At 42.2% G+C, this 22797-nt stretch overlaps 1 protein-coding gene across 1 annotated transcript in view; it reads right to left on the bottom strand.

The window, feature by feature from the left end:
* ncf2 (neutrophil cytosolic factor 2) overlaps positions 1 to 22797 on the bottom strand; it is an 82850-nt gene that overhangs the window by 15370 nt on the left and 44683 nt on the right. Inside the window, exon 10 of the mRNA XM_034165442.1 lies at positions 21105 to 21159. Coding sequence (XP_034021333.1) covers positions 21105 to 21159 — 55 coding nt within the window. The remainder of the gene's footprint in view (positions 1 to 21104; positions 21160 to 22797) is intronic.

Raw genomic sequence — 22797 nt, 5'->3', positions numbered from 1 at the left:
ACGGCGCGCTGTGCTCTGAGCAGTTTCTGAAAAAATTCTGATGGAGCAAAGCACAAATCATTCCGCCATTTCCCTGACAATTACAATCCGACGAGGGGGTGGACGAGTGCTCACTCAAAGCCTGCCCACAGGCGAATGACGCAACCGACAGGCGTGAAAAAACTTACGCATGTGCACGAAGGTTCAAGCTTGGCTGACGTAAAAACATATGAATCAAATCCATATATTTTTTGCATAAAATAAAAAGGTCTGTTACTTTTCTAACAGACCTCGTGTGTATATATATATATATATAGAGAGAGAGAGAGCGAGAGAGAGAAATAGAGAGAGAGAGATAGATATATATACAGATATATGAAGAGAGAAAGAGATGTATACATTATACAAATAGTGGATGGTAAGGAGTCCAACATAGAGAAATATTGCATGAAGAAAAGTTATATTGGACGAGGCGTAGGCGTTATGTTCTCCACCCCCCTCCCAAATTAAGCAAACAACAAAGAGTCAAGTAAATTAGATCAATTTATTTTGTTGTGAACAGCATATGATTGATTCTGATGCGATGAATGCTTCTAAAACATCAGTAGCGTGCTTGTCTACCTTCTTAGTGTTTTTGGCATCCTTGGAGTTAAATATTTCCACCAGTTCCTCCTCTGTGAACTCAGCAAACCTCAGTGACAGATGATTTTCTGCTGTTTGTTGACATGTTTGTTGCCATTTTTTCAACCAGCATCTGTCAGCAAGCTCCTGACCTTCGTATGCTGCGCACTGATTGGCTAGCTGTTGGCAGTAAGCTCTAACGCTATTGGTCAGTGGAACGGATCCATATAACTTTTGGTCCTAGCCTTTTTGAGTCTTTTGGATCCAACATAACTTTCTGGTGCCAAACATGCCAAAATACAGGTAAATGATGGACAGAAAGGCTAATCTGTGATTGGCTATTTTATTCTGCATGGAGAACATATAGATATATAATTAATAATAATAATAAAGTAAGTCCCTTCGGCTGCTCCCTTGTTTGTACTTGGGGTTGGCACAGCAAATCCAAGGTGGATCTGCATGTTGAATTGGCACAAGTTTTACGCCGGATGCCCTTCCTGACGCAACTCCACATTACATAGAGAAATGTGGCAGGGGTGGGATTTGAACCAGGAGCCTTCCTGTTATGTGGCCCGCTGAAGAGGAGGTACTGCTGGCCCACCACCACCAGAGGGCGCCTTGCTTGGAGTGCGGGCTCCAAGCACGAGAGGGCGCCAGACCCAGAAGAAGTGACAGCTGTCATTCATCCTCTGCACCAGCTGTCACTCGTTCATCATCATCATCACCATAAAGGCCGGACTGCAACTCCACCTCCTCGCCGAGAAATCGACTACTGAAGAGGTAATTTCTCTGCTGACTCATACATTGTGTAATAATCTGAACTTCTGTTGCAGCCGTTTTCCTGGTGTTTTCCTTATCTGTGGGATTGGCGTTTGGTGTGACAGCGACGGCTTCGCCTCACACCCCAAACCAGATAAGTGGTTAATCAGGAGCTGCACGAGTGTGTGATTGGGGGTGGAGGTGCTCCCTCCTAACTGTGTGCAGACTGTGGATTACTGAGTGTGGCGGACTCACACTCATTCATCTTGTCTCTGCTTTCTGCCAGCAGTACCAGGGTCGACAGCCGAAGACAGAGGCCACCTGGGGACTCGGGACTTGGCGGCTCCGGTGTTCTTCAGGCCGTTGGTGGTGGAAGCCGTGTGGGACACGGCTTCTCTCTCGTCGGGGTCTTCTATCTTTGAGCCTGCCCACACGTCACCTGGTGTTAATTGACTTTGCAAATCTTGTGTATTTAGTTGTGTATTATCACAACATTAAACATTGTTACTTTTTGGCTTATTCATTGTCCGTTCATTTGCGCCCCCTGTTGTGGGTCCGTGCTACGACACCTTCCCAACACTTCCGCCCCGAAACCAAGTGCACTAACCACTTGGCCACCCCCCCTGCAATTAATAATAATAATAACAATAATAATAATTATTATTATTATTATTACTATTAATATTATTATTATTTTTATTATACGGTCCTTAAAGTATTCACAGCACTACACTTTTTCCATTTTTTTTTACCGCCTTATTCCAAAATGGATGAATGTTTTTCCTCAAAATTCTACACACAATACCCCATAATAACAATGTGAAAAAGTTGTTTTTTTAGAGTTTTGCAAATTATTAAAAATACAAAAAACAAACAAACTAAGAGAATCACATGTGCATAAGTATTTACAGCCTTTGCCATGACACTCAAGATTAGCTCAGGTGCCTTCTGTCAGGCTTTGTGGATGCGTGGCACAGAACGAGGTTGGACACAATATGCAGACTCTCAGGCAAGGCATGGAAGTAAAAAAAGACTTAATTTTTTATACTGGCTGGTGCACAGGTAAGCAGTCTGTGGGGCAAAGGTAACAAGGCAGGTGCAAGGCAAAGACATGGCCCAAAAACAAGCAGGGTTTGGTAGTACATGCAAACAAAGTAACCAGGGCTGAGGCAAAAGACAAGGTCTGAAAAACAGAGCAGGGTCGAAACACGGCTTGGCAAAACAGGACTGTGACAAAGAGCTGGTAAGTGAAGCGGGTTCAACAAACTGGCAAGGAAGCGGCAAACTGAAGCAGCCTAAATAGAGAAGGTGTTGATTAGGTAATGAAACACGTGCGGGAGAAGGATCTGGAACGGAGCGTGGCAGAACAATGACGATGAAGGCAGAGCAGGTGAAAGAGAGGGAAGTAAGGAAAACACAAGGCAGACAGAACCAGAGTGAAGCGATGAAAGACACAAGAGCAATGGCAAGAGAGTGAAGTGACAAAACAACCAAAATGGGACGAGCGTGAACGAGTACAAAGATAAATCAAAAACCAAAGGCAGAATAAAATGCTAATATGAAAAGAATTGCACTAAGAAACAAATATAAGAACTGAAAAGGGAACAACCACAAAAAAATAAATGCTAAAAACAAATGTGACCGAAGGACCTTTTTGGCCAGGACGGCGGTGGGATTGAGCCCCGGACAGCTCGCACTAAAGACCATTCCTCTACCAGGTCAGCCAAAGGGGAATTCCCTGTTAGCCAAGCTAGCGGGAACATCTTTTCAATCAGGACCCCCTGCTACACAAACAAGAATGGTACTCACAAGTGGCAAAAGTAAAATAAACAGATAACTCAACATATGATAATGTAGCAGGAGGAGTATTCCCTGTCTCTCCCCTGATTGTCATTTGGTTCATCCAGTCCTCGTTAGGGACGCACTTCAAAAGGAGTGGTGCCTTATGGGTGGGCCCTTCCTGGTTCGGCATGGTATTGAGCGGGCACTCTTAGCCGCTCCACTTCCACCACTTGGTTTCTTTTGCCTCACTCCCGGTGCAGGTATGTAGCAGTGCTGTGCTGTGTATCAACTTTATTGTTTTGGTGTTTGTCGTTAATGATTTTATTCTGCAGCACGTCATCGTGCAGCGAGTTGCCAGCCTCCTTCTGTGCGCTATCTGGGTGTGCGCCTCGTCTTCTGCAGCTCAGGTACGTTGCTGTAATCACACTGCCTGCAAGACGGCTAAATGAGGCTATAGCTTATTATTATATCTGTAAATTTACAGCAGGCAGGAAATCTGTGGTTATCGTGTTGTGGGGGGAAACGTGATCCGTAGGTCGTTACGGCGGCATCAGCAGCTGTGGCGCTCCTCCCTCCCTTCCTGTGATTAAGCGGCTCCTTCATTGGTATGTAGCTCAACGTGTTAGCAATGCATATATTCTGGCTTTTTTTGTAGTAATTTAATAATTTGTGATGTCATGGCAGATCTCTGGTGTGGACAGCGGCTCTGGACCGGCTGCATGAGACCGCTGCTGCTTTGCCTTACTTGGTTTTAGCGTGTTGTCTGCACGTGTTAATGTTAGCATACCCCCCTGGTGGTTAACTTAGACACCCGCAACATATCCAGACCTCTTTGCGCAGTAGCGCTTGTGGGGGTTTGGATTAGAGTCTAGTAATTTTTGTTTTTTTATTTTATCCTTTTTCTTTTAACTGTATATTGTGTTTCTTTTAATATTGGCTGATGTGCTTTTTTTTTGCGTCTAGTCTGTGGTTAATTTTAAATCTTTTTTTTTTAACTATGTCTCATTGGGGGGATTGTTTTGATCTCTTTTATTTGTTTTTCAGTTGTGGGGCAACGGTGGTGGTGTAGGGGCCCAGGGTGTTGGATCCCTCGATTTTGGTGTGTTGTGCTTCACCCACCCCGCAGGATTGGACCTTCACAGTGTGATTGTGGTGTGTGTGTCACGTGTGACTGGGGTGCTTATTTCTTTCTTTAGGGACCATCACTGCTGGTTTCTCCTTTTCACCAGTACGCCCTTGCTGCTGACCCTCCATGCTTTGTGTTTGTTAATTAATTTTTAACCACAACACAAGTTGGCCATTTTAAACATTTGAAAATAAAAACTGTGAGTTATTGTAACTTGGGACCACGCCTCTGCTTGTTTTTCTTACCCTAGTTTGAGAATCTCTCTCTTTTTTTGTTGGTGACCTGTAGGGGTCGCCACATTCTGGCGTCACGAACAGGATTCTCATAGGGTGGGGGCAGAGACCTGTGTTCCTTAACTTGTGTCTGTTTTTGTTTTGAGGCAAAGCAGCAGTGGGCTTGCAATTGGTAAGGTATCATCATTTTTTTTTTCTTTTTTTTGGGTGAGTTGTAGCCATGGAGGAACAGTTACAGGAATTAAGAGAGTTAGTCACTCAGTTGAAGGCAGACAATGAGGGGTTACAACAGGAGCGGGCCGAAGTTGGGTTGGGACCTAGCACTTCGGTGTCTGCTGGACCTCCTGAGGCCCCCCTTCCTGAGAGGTTAGTTTTGGTACCTCGGGACCGGAAATGCCCTATGTTTAGGGGAAGATCAGGGAAGGGGACTGAGCGAATGGATTGAGGAGGTAGAGGCTTGTATGAGAGCGCATCACCTGTCCACATCTGATAGGGCATTCTTTTGTTTGATCATCTTGAGGGGGAGGCACATGAAGAGATTAAATTTCGGTCGAGGCAATAGAGCGGGAAAATCCAGATGAAATCATTGCAGTGTTGCCAGGAGTTGTATGGTTGTTGTGATTCCTATGTTGCTCTGCAGGAAGCGTTCTTCTCCCGACGACAACAAGAGGTGAAACATTGCAGGAGTTTCGTTAGCATTAATGTGTTTAATGGTGGCTGTTAAACAGCGTGCCCCGGGCGACATGCCTAATGCTGACACCCTGCTACGCGATCAATTTGTAGAGCATGTTAGTGATGGCTCCCTTCGTCGGTAGTTGAAACAATATGTGTGCGGGCAGCCGACTGCTACATTGCTTGAGGTCCAGGGTGAGGCAATTCGGTGGGAACGGGAGGGTCTGTCTGGGGGTTCTTGGGGTCATAGTTCTTTTGTCCATTCACTGCTTGGCTTTCAGTATTGTATCACGGTAGCCCCACAGTTAATCCATCCGATGGGTCTGAGCTGACTGAGATGAGGGAGATGGCTCAGACTCCAGCAGGAGCAGCTTAATCAGCTCACTCAGAGTATCTCCAGTTACGCAAGCTCTCGCCAGCGTAGTCGCTCCCCATCGTGGCCCTCTTATTTGTGACCGATGTCAGCAATCCAGTCACTTTGCTAGGGAGTGTAATGGGGTTCGTGTGGCCTCAGGCACTCAGTTTTGTCCTTTCTGCAACGGATGACCAGACGGCCGACCCATTCTAGTTCCTGCCAGATTGCAGAGCCACAGTTCGGAGGATGTAGCCACAGGCTCAAAGTTTGCCGTTGGCAATTCTGAAGTTGCAAAATTGGTGTCATCTTGTCCCCATTTAGCTGTGAGCATGGGTGGAGTCAGTGTCCCTTGTTTAGTGGATACTGGCTCTATGGTCTCTACAATTACAGAGAGTTTCTTCCTTCAACATTTTAAGCCATGGGGCGAGGAGAGACTTCGGTCTTGCCAATGGCTTCAACTTAGAGCAGCCAATGGCCTGGCTATCCCCTATATTGGCTATTTGGAGCTTCCGGTTGAGTTTTGTGGCAAGCTGATGCCGCAATGTGGGGTCCTTGTGGTCCGGGATTCTCCTGGTGGTGGGTTTGCGCCAGCTCCCGGTGTTTTGGGGATGAACGTCATACGCAAGTGCTACCAGGAGCTGTTTGGCCAACATGGTCCCGCATTGTTCGATTTGCCATCTGTGTTTGAGGCCCCCGAAGCGGTTGTGCGGGCACTACATTCGTGTCATCAGGCTAGTGTGTCAACCTGTTGGTCTGCCTCTGGTGAGGTCAAGGTGTGTGGTGGGAGGATGTGGCGAATTCCTGGTGGGGTGATGTGGATTGTTGCAGCAACCTGTTCTGAACATTACTCAGGCACTGCCGCACTGTTTGAGCCTTTGGAATCTGGTCTCCCTGCTGGACTACTTGCCTCGCCAGCTTTGGTTCGGGTTGTCGGGGGGACAGCCTACATTCCTATAGTGAATGTAGGTACCACCGAGGCACTGCTTTATCCTCGTACTGTAGTTGGCAGCCTAACTGAGGTAGACGTTGAGTCTCCCTGCTGGGGTCACAGAAGTACCATCTAATGTGGCCACAGTCTTATCTCAGTCAGCTTCCACTTCTGTTTCTGAGCAGATCGCCTCCCTTCCCTTGGCTTCTTTGTCTGTTGAAGACCAGTGTATGGTCAGGGCTCTCCTCACAAAGTATGCGTCTGTATTCGCCGCTCATGATGGTGACCTTGGCTGTACCAATTTGATCACCCATGACATCCCTTTGTTGGATGATGCTCCTGTTCGGCAGCATTACAGGCGCATTCCTCCATCTGAATATGAGGTGGTAAAAGCCACATAACTCAACGCTGGAGGCTCAGGTGATTCGGGAGAGTAGCAGTCCGTAGGCCTCTCCCATTGTCCTTGTTAAAAGAAGGATGGCAGCCTCCGTATGGTGTGTGGACTACAGACAGTTAAATAGTAAAACCAGGAAGGATGCTTTCCCTCTGCCTCGTATTGAGGAGTCTTAGATGCTCTGACTGGGGCTCGCTGGTTTTCAGACTTTGGACCCATCGCTAGCGGGTATAATCAGGGTTCCAGTTGCAGAGGGAGATCGAGCCAAAATGGCGTTTTGTACACCTTTTGGCTTGTTTGAGTGGAATCGCATGCCCTTCGGGCTCTGTAATGCTCCGAGCACCTTTCAGAGATTGATGCATGAGGCTTTTTGGTGATCAGCAATGCCAGTCATTGCTGCTCTACCTGGATGATATTGTGGTCTTCTCTTCGACTGTTGATCAACATCTGCAAAGGTTGGAGGGTGGTGGCTCGAGCGGTTACAGCGAGAGGGCCTTAAAGCAAAGCTTTCCAAATGCCTCCTTCTTTCAGAGGGAAGTGTGTTATTTGGGACATGTGATTTCTGACAAGGGTGTTGCTACAGACCCTCATAAGGGTCGAAGTGGTGGCTAATTGGCAGCCTCCCACCACAATTTCTGAACTGCGGTCATTTCTGGGTTTTGCCAGCTATTACCGCCGGTTTGTGGAAGGCTTTTGCGTCTAGTCTGTGGTTAATTTTAAATCTTTTTTTTTTAATTATGTCTCATTGGGGGGATTGTTTTGATCTCTTTTATCTGTTTTTCAGTTGTGGGGCAACGGTGGTGGTGTAGGGGCCCAGGGTGTTGGATCCCTCGATTTTGGTGTGTTGTGCTTCACCCACCCCACAGGATTGGACCTTCACAGTGTGATTGTGGTGTGTGTGTGTCACGTGTGACTGGGGTGCTTATTTCTTTCTTTAGGGACCATCACTGCTGGTGTCTCCTTTTCACCGGTGAGCCCTTGCTGCTGACCCTCCATGCTTTGTGTTTGTTAATTAATTTTTAACCACAACACAAGTTGGCCATTTTAAACATTTGAAAATAAAAACTGTGAGTTATTGTAACTTGGGACCACGCCTCTGCTTGTTTTTCTTACCCTAGTTTGAGAATCTCTCTTTTTTTTTGTTGGTGATCTGTAGGGGTCGCCACAATAAAAACAAAACAAACAAGCAATTCAGCTAATGATTACACAATGGAAACACACACAGGCTGGACAAAAACTAGAACGGAACTGACAATGGCTAAAGTATAAAAGGTAATAAAGATAACGAAATGGCAAAACAAAACTATAGGCCAACCATAGAAGTAGAGGGATGGAATGGCACTTCCTGATGTCAGGGGCTGAGGTTGTGCCGCGCATGCGCGAGGGGAGTTTGGGTTCTTCACTTCCAGTCGTTTGCTCTGCAGCCAGCACTTTGTTCACGGGTATTATAAACTCCAATATTCTGTTGGGAATCAGCGATATCAAACACCACAAAATAAGGTGAAAGGTTTTGATCAGTTAATCTGCATAATGTACAGAGCCTTACATTTTGTAGCTGCCCCGATTATCGCTCACAAAGTCACGCTGCTCTCAAAATAAAAATGCTTTGTCGGTGCTGAACTGTTATTGCTGTGAAGGTTTGTGAAGAACCGGTTAGGTTGAAAGATCAAGATATAACCCACGTATCCCACACGTCGGAACTATTCAGCTAAAATATATCTTATATAAAATGTAGATCTTGAAGACGATTAGCAACAAGGCAAGTTTTAAAAGACAGTTAAAGTTAAGTTTATTCAGTCAGCTAAGGGAAGAGGAACACGCCACATTTTTATTTTTTAATGTGATTTCTGGGCCAAAAGACGAGCTTATCATCTTGTCCATTATTTTCTTGTCCAAAACATGGTGCTAAATTTGTTGTTTACACTTTTACAGGGATACGGTTGCTATTTATTCTAATTTATTGAGATCTTATTGTTCTCTGTTCAATTTGTACTTATTTTATTTTATTGGTATCCCAGCGTAAATTTTAAATATATAAACTACACATTCACTGCTACTTACATTAATTGATGAGATTATAATGTCTTCTTCTTATAATGCAATCTTTACATGTTTAATTGAGCTCAAGTTTTAGCCTCACATGGACCACAATGGAAATAAGTGATTTATTGTGTCATCTGTGTATCATTGATATATTCACCTTTCTGTGTTTATATTGATTTTAGAAAATGAACTCAATCAATTCTGTAAATACTGTTGATTTTAGTTTTACTGTAAATAGTATTTTGTCTGAACAGGCCTGTCCACATTGCTAAACTGAGAACTGCTCGATTCAACATCCAAGAGTCAGCTGGTGGTCTCCTGTCACCTGTGTCATCCTGTTAGCCGCTGTCTGGTAGAATGCCACCTGTGAGGCCTCGCGGTTGATCCCAGATATCCTGGACCATGGAAATATAGACTGGAATGGACGTGCGCGCCTCAATCTATTAGAGTCACTCAGGACAGGAAGGCGCCATTACTAAGGGTGGAGATGTGCAGATCATCAATAACAAACTGACTGCTTTTTTTGCACTAGCGTCACTATTTCTTAACAGATTTTAATAAATGTAGGCTTGTTTAAAAGCCCTTTGAACGCTCTTTCCAATGAACCTATGCATGTGTGGGTGAAAAAAAACTTTTATGTAAAATGCAGAAATTTGGGGAAATTATGACAAACTGTGCTGCTTTTCTCACTCTATTGTCGCTATTTGTTTTTTCTGTCATCATAATTCTCTATGGATTTTTATAAATGAAGGCTTGTAAGTTGTATTCAAGCTGATTAAAAGCTCGGATAAAAAGATCCTTATGTATTAAAATATAAATCTGAAGTATGCCTTGCCATTGTGGTCATTTACCTTGCTGCTTTTTCCACTGTAATATTACTGCTAGTTTTTTAATAGCATTTTATTACAAGTAGATATAAAGCCATTCACCATCCCTGGTTCTCAAGACCAGGCACCTAATTGGCTCTACTCTACTCTTTTCTAATCTCCTATTTTACTCTTCCTTTTAGATATACCTTTATATACTAGCATAGTTCCACCTTACAATTGGATTATAATATACAAGATATACCTTCTGAATTTTTATATCAAACAACTGCAAGTATATATATATATATATTATACAAATAATGGGTGGTAAGGAGTCCAACATAGAGAAATATTGTTTGAAGAAAAGTTATATTGGATGAGGCAATATAACTTTTCTGAATCCAATATTTCTGTATGTTGGACAACTTGCCATCCATCGATTGTTATGTTCTCCAACCCCCTCCCAAATTAAGGCAACAACAAAGAGTCAAGTAAATTAGATCAATTTATTTTGTTCTCAGCAAACCTCACTGGCAGATGATTTTCTGCTGTTGTTGACATGTTTGTTGCCATTTTTTTTCAACCAGCGTCTGTCAGCTAGTTCCTGACCTTCGTATGCCGCGCTCTGATTGACTAGCTGTTGGCAGTAAGCTCTAACGCTATTGGTCAGTGGGAGCTGATCCAATATAACTTTTGGTCCTATCCTTTTTGGATCCCTTTGGATCCAACATAACTTTCTGGCGCCAAGCATGCCAAAATACAGGTAAATGATGGACAGAAAGGCTAATCTGTGATTGGCTATTGCAATCTGAGTGGAGAACACACACACATCTATATAGTCTCAGTATATCGATATTAAATTGCGACATAACGACTTTAAAATAGACATTTGTTTTACATAATTACATTAAGGCTATTGTACAGTTCATTTTAGTATTCGAGAATTTGTTTTTGTAGTTGGTGCAGTTGATGGTGAAGCACTGGCTGCCTTTTTTTCCCTCATTTCGCTTCTGTTTAACAGGTGCCTTAACTGGCTCAAGGCGCTCTGTCCACCCTTAGTAATGGCCGCCGTGCGGCATGTCGCTAGTCACGTGACGTCCATTCCAGGTCTCTATTTCCATGTCCTGGACTTCATGATGCAAGAACTAGCAATGTGCACAGTTCCAAAACTACCAGCCTTTCATGTCAATTTAAATCGTATAATATCATACAAACCCGCTGGGCTTGCTGGTGATTTTTCCACAGTTTTGGCAGCTTGATAGAAACTGACGGCAGGTGTCAGGTCCTTCATTATGCCTCTCAAATTTTCTTTGATTTGTGTGGACTGAAATAAAAGATGCATATTTCATCGTATTGACTGTGTGATGCCTCAGCGATATCAAAATAATTTATGACTGAAAATAGAATGTGAATTGTTCTTAGTAATGAGTTTTGTTGTTCAGCAAAAGAATGTGGTTCTTCTGGAACAATATCAGGATCTTCAAGACTTATGCCAGCCAATATTTCCTTGAAATCCTGAGGCCGGCAACCTTCTGATATCGCACACATCTCTGCATGTTGCTGTTGGACTGACAAGAATCCCCCCAAATATACACACACACACACACATATATATATAACATTTGTTCAGGCCGTAATTTTTTTTTTCCCCAAAACAGAGTTTATTTATGTTTGAGAGGTCACGCTCACATTTTTGAGAGATGCAGATGCAGATATGACTGAAGAAAATATTTTATATTTAGTGTTAACTTTGTGGAACAGCCTCCCTCATCATGTGGTAAACGCTCCAAGTGTTATTACTTCAAAAGAATACTGTGATTATTTTATGGTGTTTGATTTTTATTGATTGACAATTTTATTATGGTGTTTGATGACTTTTACTGTGCTATTTATGAGTTTTATATGGTTATATTTATGAGTTTTACTATGATGCTTTTTAAATGACGAATGTGTACTTTTATTATATTTTTATACGTTTTATGAATAACTAATGATCATTGACCGTGATTTTCTGCCTCAGTTGCTGACAGTCTGCATGCTCTTATCAATAATATTAGCCAGTTTTGTCCTGAATATGATTTAAAATCAACAAGAACTTCATTCAAGCTACACTTTGAACATACTTCAAGGGGATAACTTGCTGAAGCCACAGCAGAAAACACAAGAAATCACGCAGAAGGTGTCCTTTACAAGCGCATCTGGTGTTATTGCTGGCAGACGACCAGAAGTAAATTACCCCAACTCTCGTGGCCGAGTGGCTGAAATATCAGGGTCGCAAACAGAACTCAATGGAACAAGATCTTGAGTTGGCATTCCACTCTCTCTCTATGGTCAAACAGAGAATAAATGACGAACAGAAACAAAAGCCGAGACTACAGAATAAGATAAATGACTGAACAGAAAATACATGATAAACCAAAAACAAAACCAGAGACAAAAGAATAATACACAGAAACGGGATGATCAGAACCAAACTAGGATGAGAATTAACAAGTGACAAAAATCAAATTTTAAAATACTATTACATCACGACCAGGGCAGACAGTGGATAAGGGAAAGGGGACAAATGATGACAGGAACCTGGGCAGGCCCGAAACCTGACACCTCCTGTTTCCACTGATCATTCTTGAGATGTTTCTACAGTTTAAGTGGAGTCCACCAAATTCAGTTAATTGGACATGATTTAGAAAGACACACACCTGTCTACATACAGTGAGGCAAATAAGTATTTTAGCCACTGTCTATTTTGCAAGTTTTCCCACCTTCAAAGAATGGAGAGGTCATGTCATTTTTATCATAGGTACACTTCAATTGTGAAAGACAGAATCTAAAAAAAAAATCTGAAAATCTTTGTGGTAAGCGGATATAGAGAATGAACGAATTAATATATTCACACTGTGAAATGTAACAGGTGTAAATGTAAAAATAGATAAAATATAGTGTATCAAGATAAAAAGTGTGCAGATAAAATTATCTTGAATGTGACTTAAAGATACAAACAGTTGTGTAAAATGATTCATTTCATTTTCATTTCATTTCATTTATTTATACAGTGCCAAATCACAACAAAGTTGTCTCGAGGCACTTCACACAAATAAAAAATAAAAATCAGGCATCACAAAGACAACAAACACAGCACAACCCATCAGCACTAAGCAACAAGAAAAATTAAGGTGATTGCCGACCACCAGCCCCAAGCCTCAGCTAAAGACCCAAAATCTAAATAAAGTTAAGGCCACAGCATGCTCCGTTTCCTAATAAACTACTAAAAGATTAAAAAGCATAGTAAATTACCAATAGAAAAATTACCAAAATACCGCTTATTTAGGCTTTCAAAGTGTCCTTAGCTTGACACTTTTAATTTGTGTCCATAAAGTAATGCTGTTAATTGCACTATACACATTTCTTACTGTTCAAACTTTGCTGTAAGAGATCAAATCTGTAACCCTGACTTGCAACTGCTCCGTTTAACACTGAGACCAAGTTACCTTCCCAGTGAGTTCACCAATATATTTGTGTGTGCTGTTTACATCCCACCCGATGGGAACGCTACCAGACCAGCTAATCAAATTGCTGACTGTGTTCACCGCCACTTGCAGAACAATCCTGAGGCTCCTATGCTAGTTTTAGGGGACTCCAACCACTGCAAACTGAATAAGGGCCCCTTCACACATAAAACGAAAGATGCAGAAACCAGAAGAAAATCTGCAAACCAAACACAAAATGGGTAACCAAGAACCATCGTGGGTGTGCACGAACACAGTGCGAGCAGCTGGAACATGTTGCACCACATCGCGTCGCTTATGTGGATAAAATAAAATAAAAACCAGCTTTATAATTAGTGAATATTACTGGGTTGATATAAATAATAAATAAAACGGGACGCAATACAGAACCCTGTGGTTAAATAACCCTGGTTAAATAAAAAGTAAATGTCACTCATGGGATTCGAACCTGCAATTTACAAAAGCTATGATTAACAGACAGAAACTTTACCACAAAATGCCTAAAATCAACAAGGAGATAAACGTATTTAAAAAAAAAAAAAAAAGAGAAAAAAGCGCCGTAATAACTGACAAAACGGTGTTTGTTACGGGTGTGTTCTGCCGGACACATGTCGGGCCGGACACTCGTGGCATTCAGATCACCTGCTGCGTGATCTGACAGTCCATTTCACAGGGAGCAGCCTGCCGACGTATGCTGTGTGCAGCCACTGCAGCCCGGATGTGTGCGCTCAGATGAGGTTGTCTGACCCCCATCCCATGTAATCATGTCTGTAAATGCATATCAGCATGTCATGCAAGTGTGCTCTCCCCCTGCATGCCACATGTGTGTGTGTGTGTGGGGGGGGGGGGGGGCACAACAACCACGCGTGCCACATGTGTGTTGCTTGGCAACTCCACAGTCATAGGGGCACTTAGACAAATTTCACTGCCAGCTCGAAAGTGATCGTCTGTTCACTATTTTCGTTCTGAAAGCGTGTACGGCACTACATTTTCTAAGTGCCCAGTGAGCGGTGTTCGATGTTCGTGTGTGTAATCTGGAATTTAGCCGACACCTGCTGCGAGAGGGATCAAATGGGCTCTCACAGGGCACTTTCTGTCTTTTGGCTGCTGGTGTGCGCGAATAGTTGTAGCGACACGTGTAACAGGCATTGGAGGCAGCTCAGATTTTTCACGACTGGCATGCAATTCCGCCTTCATGCGCTAGTCGGTTTCAATCATCTTATGTGTGAAGGGGCCCTAAGACCCTGCCTGGATTCCATCAATATGTGAAGTGCAACACGAGCAAAGCTAACATCCTGGATAAGTGTTATGGAACATTAAGGAGGCTTACACTCCTATTAGCAACTCTGACCATAATGTGATTCATCTGTTACCCATATATCAGTCAGGTTTCAACTAATAAACTGGAAATCCAGACTGTAAAGTTGTGGTCAAGGGAAAAAACTGAGGAACTGAAAGGGTGTTTCCTGTCTACAGCTTGGGATATTTTCCTCAATGATACTAATATTAATTGTGCTGCTGAATCCATAACTGCCTATATTTCCTTTTGTGTTGACTTCATTGTACCTCATAAAACAGTTAAAAGGTATCCAAATACTAAACCGTACATTACAAGAGCTATTAAGGATTGCATTAGGAGGCAGAAGAATGCTTTCAAATTTGGTGACACTGGTGGTGTCAGAGCAGCCCGAAAGGAACGGAACCATCAGATTAGACTAGCCAGTCTTCAATACAAAGAGCGGGTGGAAGAAGACCTCTCTATGTCCAACTCCAGGAAACTGTGGGGCTCTATCAAAGCCATGACCAATATGCAGGCAAAAAGGAAGCCTCTGTCTGTCATCAATGAGACTAAGAGGGCAAATAAGCTGAATAACTTTTATTACAATTTGGCTTATGACAGATGCACTTTGAAATGACATGGAGCCATTTTTAGGCAGTTACCAGTTTGCTTATAAAAGGAAACACATTGCAAGTGATGCTATAACAACCCTGCATGCTGCATGTCACGCTACAGCACCTTGAAAAGCCCGCTACATCTGCTAGGATGCTGTTCAATTCTGTTGAATTGTGTGTCTCGTCGCATAAAATGACAGTTCCGCATCCCAACAATATTGCGCATGTTATAATGCGCAGTTGCGCAGAGGGCTGGCCTGTCAACAGGAATAACATCTCGTCAGAACACTGGTCAGGGCATGGAGTAATACATCTATATGTGAAACAGTCAAATATTTTGCGACTGTTACCCCGATATTATACGCTCTGAAATCTCACACGATTAAACCAATCAGATTTGCAGAAAACATGTAATTGGATTAGAATTAACCAGGTGACCTCTTACAAATACCTTGGTGTTCACATTGACAGTAACTTAAGATGGCAGACACAGGTTACCTCCATCTGTAGCAGAATTCATCAACGTCTTCACCTCCTGCGCAAACTCCATTTATTTTACAGAGCAACAATTGAGTTCATTCTTCGCTACGGTATCACCGGCTGGTCTGGGAACCTTACAGTCACACTGAAGGCACAGAACCATTCCCTCATTAAAACCGCGGGTAAGATCATGGGCCACACTCCTCCCAGTTTTCAAGAACTCTCTGACCAAACAAACATCTTAACGGACAGCTCACATGTTCTGCACTCAGAGTACAGTATAACTTTGCTAAACTCAGGGAGGAGGTATCACGTTCCTCTGTGCAAATATAACCGGTACAAACATTCATTTGTTCTGTTGTCCATTAAGCTTATCAATGAACAAGCTTAAAACTGCACTTTTTTCAGTCATAGGCTAATTTTTTCACATCTTGTTGGCTGAATGGTTAAGCTGTAAAACAGCTGTGTTGTTTTAGTAACTTATAGCTGGTTGGTTGTAGTGATTTTCATGTTCATTTTTCACTGTTTTAAAAGTTATTTTATTGTTGGTTGTATTTATCTTTTGTGGTTTTTATTGTTTTAAATGTTGATCTTGTTTTATTGTTTGTGCAGTAAAACCCCCTTCATGCACCCTAAGGGAGACAATTAATAAACAACTTTGAACAGTGCTCAGATGTTTCTTTTTCCAGATGTAGGACTGCACTTCCCACATACAACTGGCAAACAAAAACAAGCACTTTTGACCTTGACATCCTGCAAAAGTGTTCCATGGGCGCTTTGTAAGTTACTGATTCACTAGCGTTCCAGGCACTGATGTCACTGTTTTGTCCAAACACTGAACATGATATATTACCAAAACTTTTTCCCCGTTTAGTTTAACTCAAGAAGAAATTATGTACTTCCAAATTTCAACTACTGTCCCGTCCTTTAATGACAAAATGACATGTAAATAATTTGGCAATTTGAGGGTAAGGAAAATGAAAATTGTTAACACATTCATGAAAATTATGATGAATGAGATTACTAAATAATGTCTATTTATTATATGACACGTTTTATTGCTCAAATGTGTCTTTTATGTTCCATTGATTGATATGACTGTTGACAAAAGAGCAACATTTTTGTCACAGTGTCTCAATACTCCTTGATTTTAAACCCAAAAAAGAAAAAATCTGTTTCAGCAACTCTAAGGGTTAATATGATTGATCGTCAGATTTGATCTGTCTCGTCTTCAAGATCGGACTTTGACTAAAGTTTGCACACAGTCTCAATGAAGGACTTGCAATCATGGACACAACAAATGACTTGAATGGAATGTGAGAGTTCTTCCATGACAAGACCATAAAAGCTGTCAGGAATTGCAGCGTAGTCACCGGGGTTCATAAGAGGAGACAATGCATCTCAAAAGGTGTTTTAGGAATCCTTGTTGGCATTTCCAAGATGTATGGGGAACTGAGAAAGCAGGCTTTGATGGCACTGAGGATAGGCAAGGTGTCATATCCATGAGCAGATGACTATATTTGTGGTTTCATGACCTTCTGCCTGCTTACAGAGGAATCAAGACACTGCACTCCTCTAAACCCGGGATTTTCAAAGTGTGGGAGAGTGAGCCCCCCCTCAGAGAACAAATGAATAGCTGCACCCCCACCACACACGTACACACAATTTCAACATCTTTGTGTGTTTCTTTTTATTCTTTTGCACACTTTAAAACACATTTTAAATATATTTATGTGTTTTTAAGGAACTGACTATGCATTTACACATTTTACAGCCTTTGTAAACATTTTAAACATAGTTTTAAAGAACTTTCTATTCTTTCACACATTTTACACCCTTTTCAAACATTTTAAATGTGTTTTTAAAAAAAACTTTCTTCTATTTTTACCTTTTGTCATATTTTAAACATCATTTTTTTAACATTTAAACATATCTGTGTTTTTAAACGTCTTTGACATAGCTAACACATTTTAACATAAATAATATTAATTCAACTTTTATACATATTTAGTCTCTCATCTAGTCTCAGCTCTTGTTTAGTGCAAGCAATGAGTCTGGGTCTTTGTCAGGCGGCTGATGTGGGGATGCACTGCCACAGTTATGGCAAGTGATGGCACCATGGAAATATAGACTGGAATGGACGTGCGCGCCTCAATCTATTAATGTCGCTCAGGACAGGAAGGCGCCATTACTAAGGGTGGAGATGTGCAGATCATCAATAACAAACTGACCGCTTTTTTTGCACTAGCGTCGCTATTTCTTAACGGATTTTAATAAATGCAGGCTTGTTTTAAAGCCCTTTGAAAGCTCTTCCCAATGAACCTATGCATGTGTGGGTGAAAAAAAACTTTTTAGGTAAAATGCAGAAATTTGGAGAAATTATGACAAACTGTGCTGCTTTTCTCACTCTATTGTCGCTATTTGTTAACAGATTTTAATAAAAGTACACTTGTTTTAAAGCCCTTTAATTACTCTTTCTAATGAACCCATACATGCCTGGGTAGAAAAAAAATGTGTTATGTAAAGTGTGGAAATATGGGGGAAAATATGCCATTCTGTTCATTTACTGTGATGTTTTTTCCTGTCATCATAATTCACAGTTCATAATAATTTTTATAAATGAGGCCTTGTAAGTGGTATTCAAGCTGATTAAAAGCTCTAATGAACCCATACATGCCTGGATAAACAATTCTTATATATTAAAATGTAAATCTGAAGTATGCCTTGCCATTGTGCTCATTTACCTTGCTGCTTTTTCCACAGTAATATTATTGCTATTCTTTTAATGACAACAACATATATATGATTTTTACTAACATTTTATTACAAGTAGATAAAAAGCCATTCAGAATTTATGACTTTTGACCCTTAGTCAGGGTCAAAAGTACCTCCTCCATCCCCTCCAACCACACTGGTAAAATTTAAATGCCACCGTGACCAGCATGTACTGTACATATCATATTAAACAACACTTCAAGTATATATACATAAATATATTTAAACATTTTTGTTTCCGTATTTGTATGTATGTGAACGCAGCTTAATGAAAATAACTTATGGCATTGAGTTATAGTCTCAGTATATTGATATTAAATTGCAACATAACGACTTTAAAATAGACATTTGTTTTACATAATTACATTAAGGCTCTTGTACAGTTCATTTTAGTATTCGAAAATTTGTTTTTGTAGTTGGTGCAGTTGATGGTGAAGCACTGGCTGCCTTTTTTCCCTCATTTCGTTTCTGTTTAACTGGCTCAAGGCGCTCTGTCCACCCTTAGTAATGGCTGCCGTGCGGCACGCCGCAAGTCACGTGACGTCCATTCCAGTCTCTATTTCCATGGATGGCACAGTCCTGGTGGATGACTCTGCTCTACTAACCCATTGGAATACTACTTTGAACAGTTGCATAAAGCTGATCATCTTTCCATGATGTACAACTATGGTTCTGGTGGTTAATTTTACAGTCAGATATTCATCATCAAATGTCAGTGAGATCACAAAGGTGGTGGAAGAGGTGAAAGCTAATGCTACAGGAATCAGATTACATGCCGTCTAAGGAGCAACTTCAAGTTGAACCCCCACCCCCAAAGGCACTTGTTTTAAGTGCTTTTAACTGAGCGTTACACAGAAGATCACTTGTCACCAACTGTGTTCCTGGAGGTGACCTGCCTTGCAGGTTTCTCAACTTCACAAGCAACAATCTCTAATTAAGCCAGGTGTGCTCAGCCAATCAATACTTAGGAAACGCAAGACTTGACTAATCACCTGTGGCTGCAGAAGGTACAGATGGAAAATGTGCAGGGTAGATGATCCCTGCTGTACATTATCAAGACAGGATCCTTAGAATGTAACCAGTGACCTAAGGTGTCTCGGATCACGGACATATGCATGCACACGCTGTCGAGAAGCTTTTCTTTGTTCAGTTATGGTTTTTCCTTCTCCCTCCATGTTATGATATTTTCTCCCTCACAGTTAATCATGTTCTCTGGTTTAGGTTTTTCCCCCACAGAGCACTCCAGTAGTTTTTCTATGTTTATTTCCCTCAATGCACGGAGCAAGGTACAGGTGTCTCTCTAGTTTTATTTTTGGTCTGATGTGCTCTCGCCACTCATTTTCTTCACATGTGGGTCTTTTTCTTCCACACCTTTTGTGTTTTTTTAATATCATTCTCTCAGAGATTGTAGTTTTAGTATTAGTTCATTTGGGATTCTGGTCTTTGTTGTAAGTCACTGTCATGTAGTTTCGTCGCGTACCCCCAGATTGTCATCCTCTGTCCTCCCGTTTCTCAGCTTTTCTAATGTAACGACTAGCATCTTTTAAAAGGTGTTTTATTTCATGTGTCCCCTGCCAGACTGTCCTTCCATCTCAAGTTCTCACTCGTGTGTTTCTCAGTGAGTACTTCTAGTGATCAGCTATTCACATGTTTGCAGGGTAGGTTGTTGTGTGGGCCGCTGAAGAGGAGGTACTGCTGGCCCACCACCACAAGATGGCGCCCTGCTTGAAGTGCGGGCTTCAAGCACGAGAGGGCGTTGGAGCAACCGGGAGTGACAACTGTCACTCATCATCCGTACCAGCTGTCACTCATCCACCACTCAACACCATCACCATAAAGGCCGGACTGCAACTCCACCTCCCCGCCGAGAAATCAGCTACCAAGCAAGGTAACCTTCTCTGCGATTTATATTGAGATTAAAATATTGTTCTGTGTGCAGCCGTGTTCCTGCAGGCTCTGTCGGAGGCTGGATTGGCGGACAGTGAGAGGGCGACGTTCTTCGCCTCTCACTCCATCCAGGAAAGAGACCAACAGGAGCTGCACAGGTGACATTGTTTCTGGAGGTGGAGGTTCTCCCTCCTGGAGGAACTACTCAGGGGACGATTACTGGGTGTGTCTTCACACACCCACCATTAACTGTTTCTGTTTCTACCAGCAGTACCTGGTCTGACAGCTGGAGACAGTGGCCACCTGGGACTCGGGACTTGGCGGCTCCGGTGTTCTTCAGGTCCGCTGGCGGTGGAAGCTGTGTGGGATCCGGCTCTTCTTTGGACAGACGTCATCTATCCTCGAGCCTGCCCACACGTCACCTTGTATACGATTGACTGTACTCCTCTATTTTGTTTTTGTCTGTATTCCGTTGTGCAATTCACAACATTAAATTGTTACTTTTTGGCTCATCCATTGTCCGCTCATTAACACCCCCTGTTGTGGGTCCGTGTCACTACACCTTCCCAACAGTAGGTGATCTCTCAGAGATCCACTAAGGTAACTGTTTTGAGTGAAAGCCTGCAGACTGGCACGTCGATGATTTTTAAAAACAAGGTGTTCATTCTTGTGCAAAGGAGTACTGAAACTTTTCTGGCTGTTTTAGGTGACTCAACCACTTGCAGTCCAATTGAGTCTGAAATCTGACAGGAAGTGCCAAAATATGTATATTTTGAATGTCACAAAGGAACAGAACATGGGCATAAGGTTTCTATTTGTGCATTTAAGCCTTGAATGTATGAATTTAATTTTGCAACTGTACCTGGGTTCCTCTGAGGTCTGATTGGTGGTTCTTGCCTTGGGGGCTCCGATATTCCCTATAAAAGTTGATGCACAATTATGATGCTCAAAATACAAATTATTTTATATCTGTGTATTTGTACACAGGAAGTACATATGGAAATTGTGTTTATAATGAAATGATCTGGTCATTGCATTAATATTAATAATGCATCTTAACAGCTGCTGTTTTCTGTGTCAGAGTAATGTGATTAGTTATAATGGCTTCACAATACAGTGTATCTGGAAAGGATTCACAGCGCTTCATTTTTTTCCACATTTTGTTATGTTGCAGCCAAAATTAATGACTTTTTTTTCATCGAAATTCTACACACAATACCCCATATTGACAATGTCAAAAAGGTTTTTTGAGATTTTTGCAAATTTATTAAAAATTAAAAAAATAGGAAATCACACAAAATTGAGGTCAGGTGCATTCTGTTTCCACTGATGATCCTTGAGATGTTTCTACAGCTAAATTGGAGTCCACCTGGGGTAAATTCAGTTGATTGTACCTGATTCAGAAAGGCACACAAAACAACAAGCTTATTTAGGGTCTTCTCCTTTCTCTGCCCCAGACCAAGACAGTGTCTCTACTTCTGAAGTTGGACCCCAGGCACCGGACTGTGGCTGCCCACTGCTCCTAGTGGTTGGATTGTGTCTGACTGTAATTAGGATGGGTTAAATGCAGAGGACAAATGTCGTTGTATGTATATACATAATATGTACAATGACAATAAAGGCTCTATTCTATTCTATTTTTCTTGTTTGTAACTTCAGCGAGGGCAGTCGCATCTCCTCTCTCTCCTCTCTGTGTTTTTCTATCTCTGCTCCAACCTTTAAAAGTCCCAAATTCACCAGACTGTGTATTCTTCATGCTATATTTGGAATAACCATGGAATTGGTCAACTGGTCTCTCAACGCTATTGACACCACTTTTCAACAAAGAAATCAGGGCTGGGGGACCCTGCGTGCCCAGATGGAACCTATCCTGCGGGCTATGTTCTCAATGCCTGGGAGAAGTGGCGCATTGCGTGCTTGGCACCACTTTCCGTGGAAGATGTCGAAGATTTATTCTTATTTGCTTTTATGGTAGGAGGGCTGGGGCTGATTGGGTTATGTGCTGCCCTGACCTACCGGAAAATTGGCAAGACGGCTGCTACCAGAACCACAACCCCACATCTGTCCATCATGATTAATGAAGTGGGCAAGGCGGTACAATCTCAGACTGTGTTAACGTCTGAACTCAAACGCAAGTTGGAAAACATCCCGGAGCAAATATCTGCCTTGCAAAGGAAGATGTTGGAGACCAGGGAATTTTCATGAATTGGATTCCAACGGTCACAGGAGCCGCAAATGAAATTTCTGTGTCTCTCTGCCTAACTCAAAACACAGCAGCCTTATCAGCGACCAAAGGTCAAAACGCCCCTCTTGTTTTTCCTCCAGAAGGATTTCAATGGCCTTGGTGAAGCATTCGGTTCCCCTCTTATCTGCCCTCCCTTACAGTCTGCTGTTGTCAAGGCAACTCCAGACTTAATGTACACACGGACAGAGACTGATATGAACTCATTTGCACACATGGCGCATGCCTCTCCCCACCTTCCCACCCCCCTTCTGTTTCTGTTCCTACCCCCCCACCCCCACCCCACCCTGGCCTACATTCTGCCACTACCAGG

This window comes from Thalassophryne amazonica, unplaced genomic scaffold, assembly GCF_902500255.1.
Source record: "Thalassophryne amazonica unplaced genomic scaffold, fThaAma1.1, whole genome shotgun sequence".
In the NCBI taxonomy this organism is placed as follows: Eukaryota; Metazoa; Chordata; class Actinopteri; order Batrachoidiformes; family Batrachoididae; genus Thalassophryne; species Thalassophryne amazonica.
Note: the sequence above shows the minus strand (reverse complement) of the source record. Positions and strands in the feature narration are given on the sequence as shown.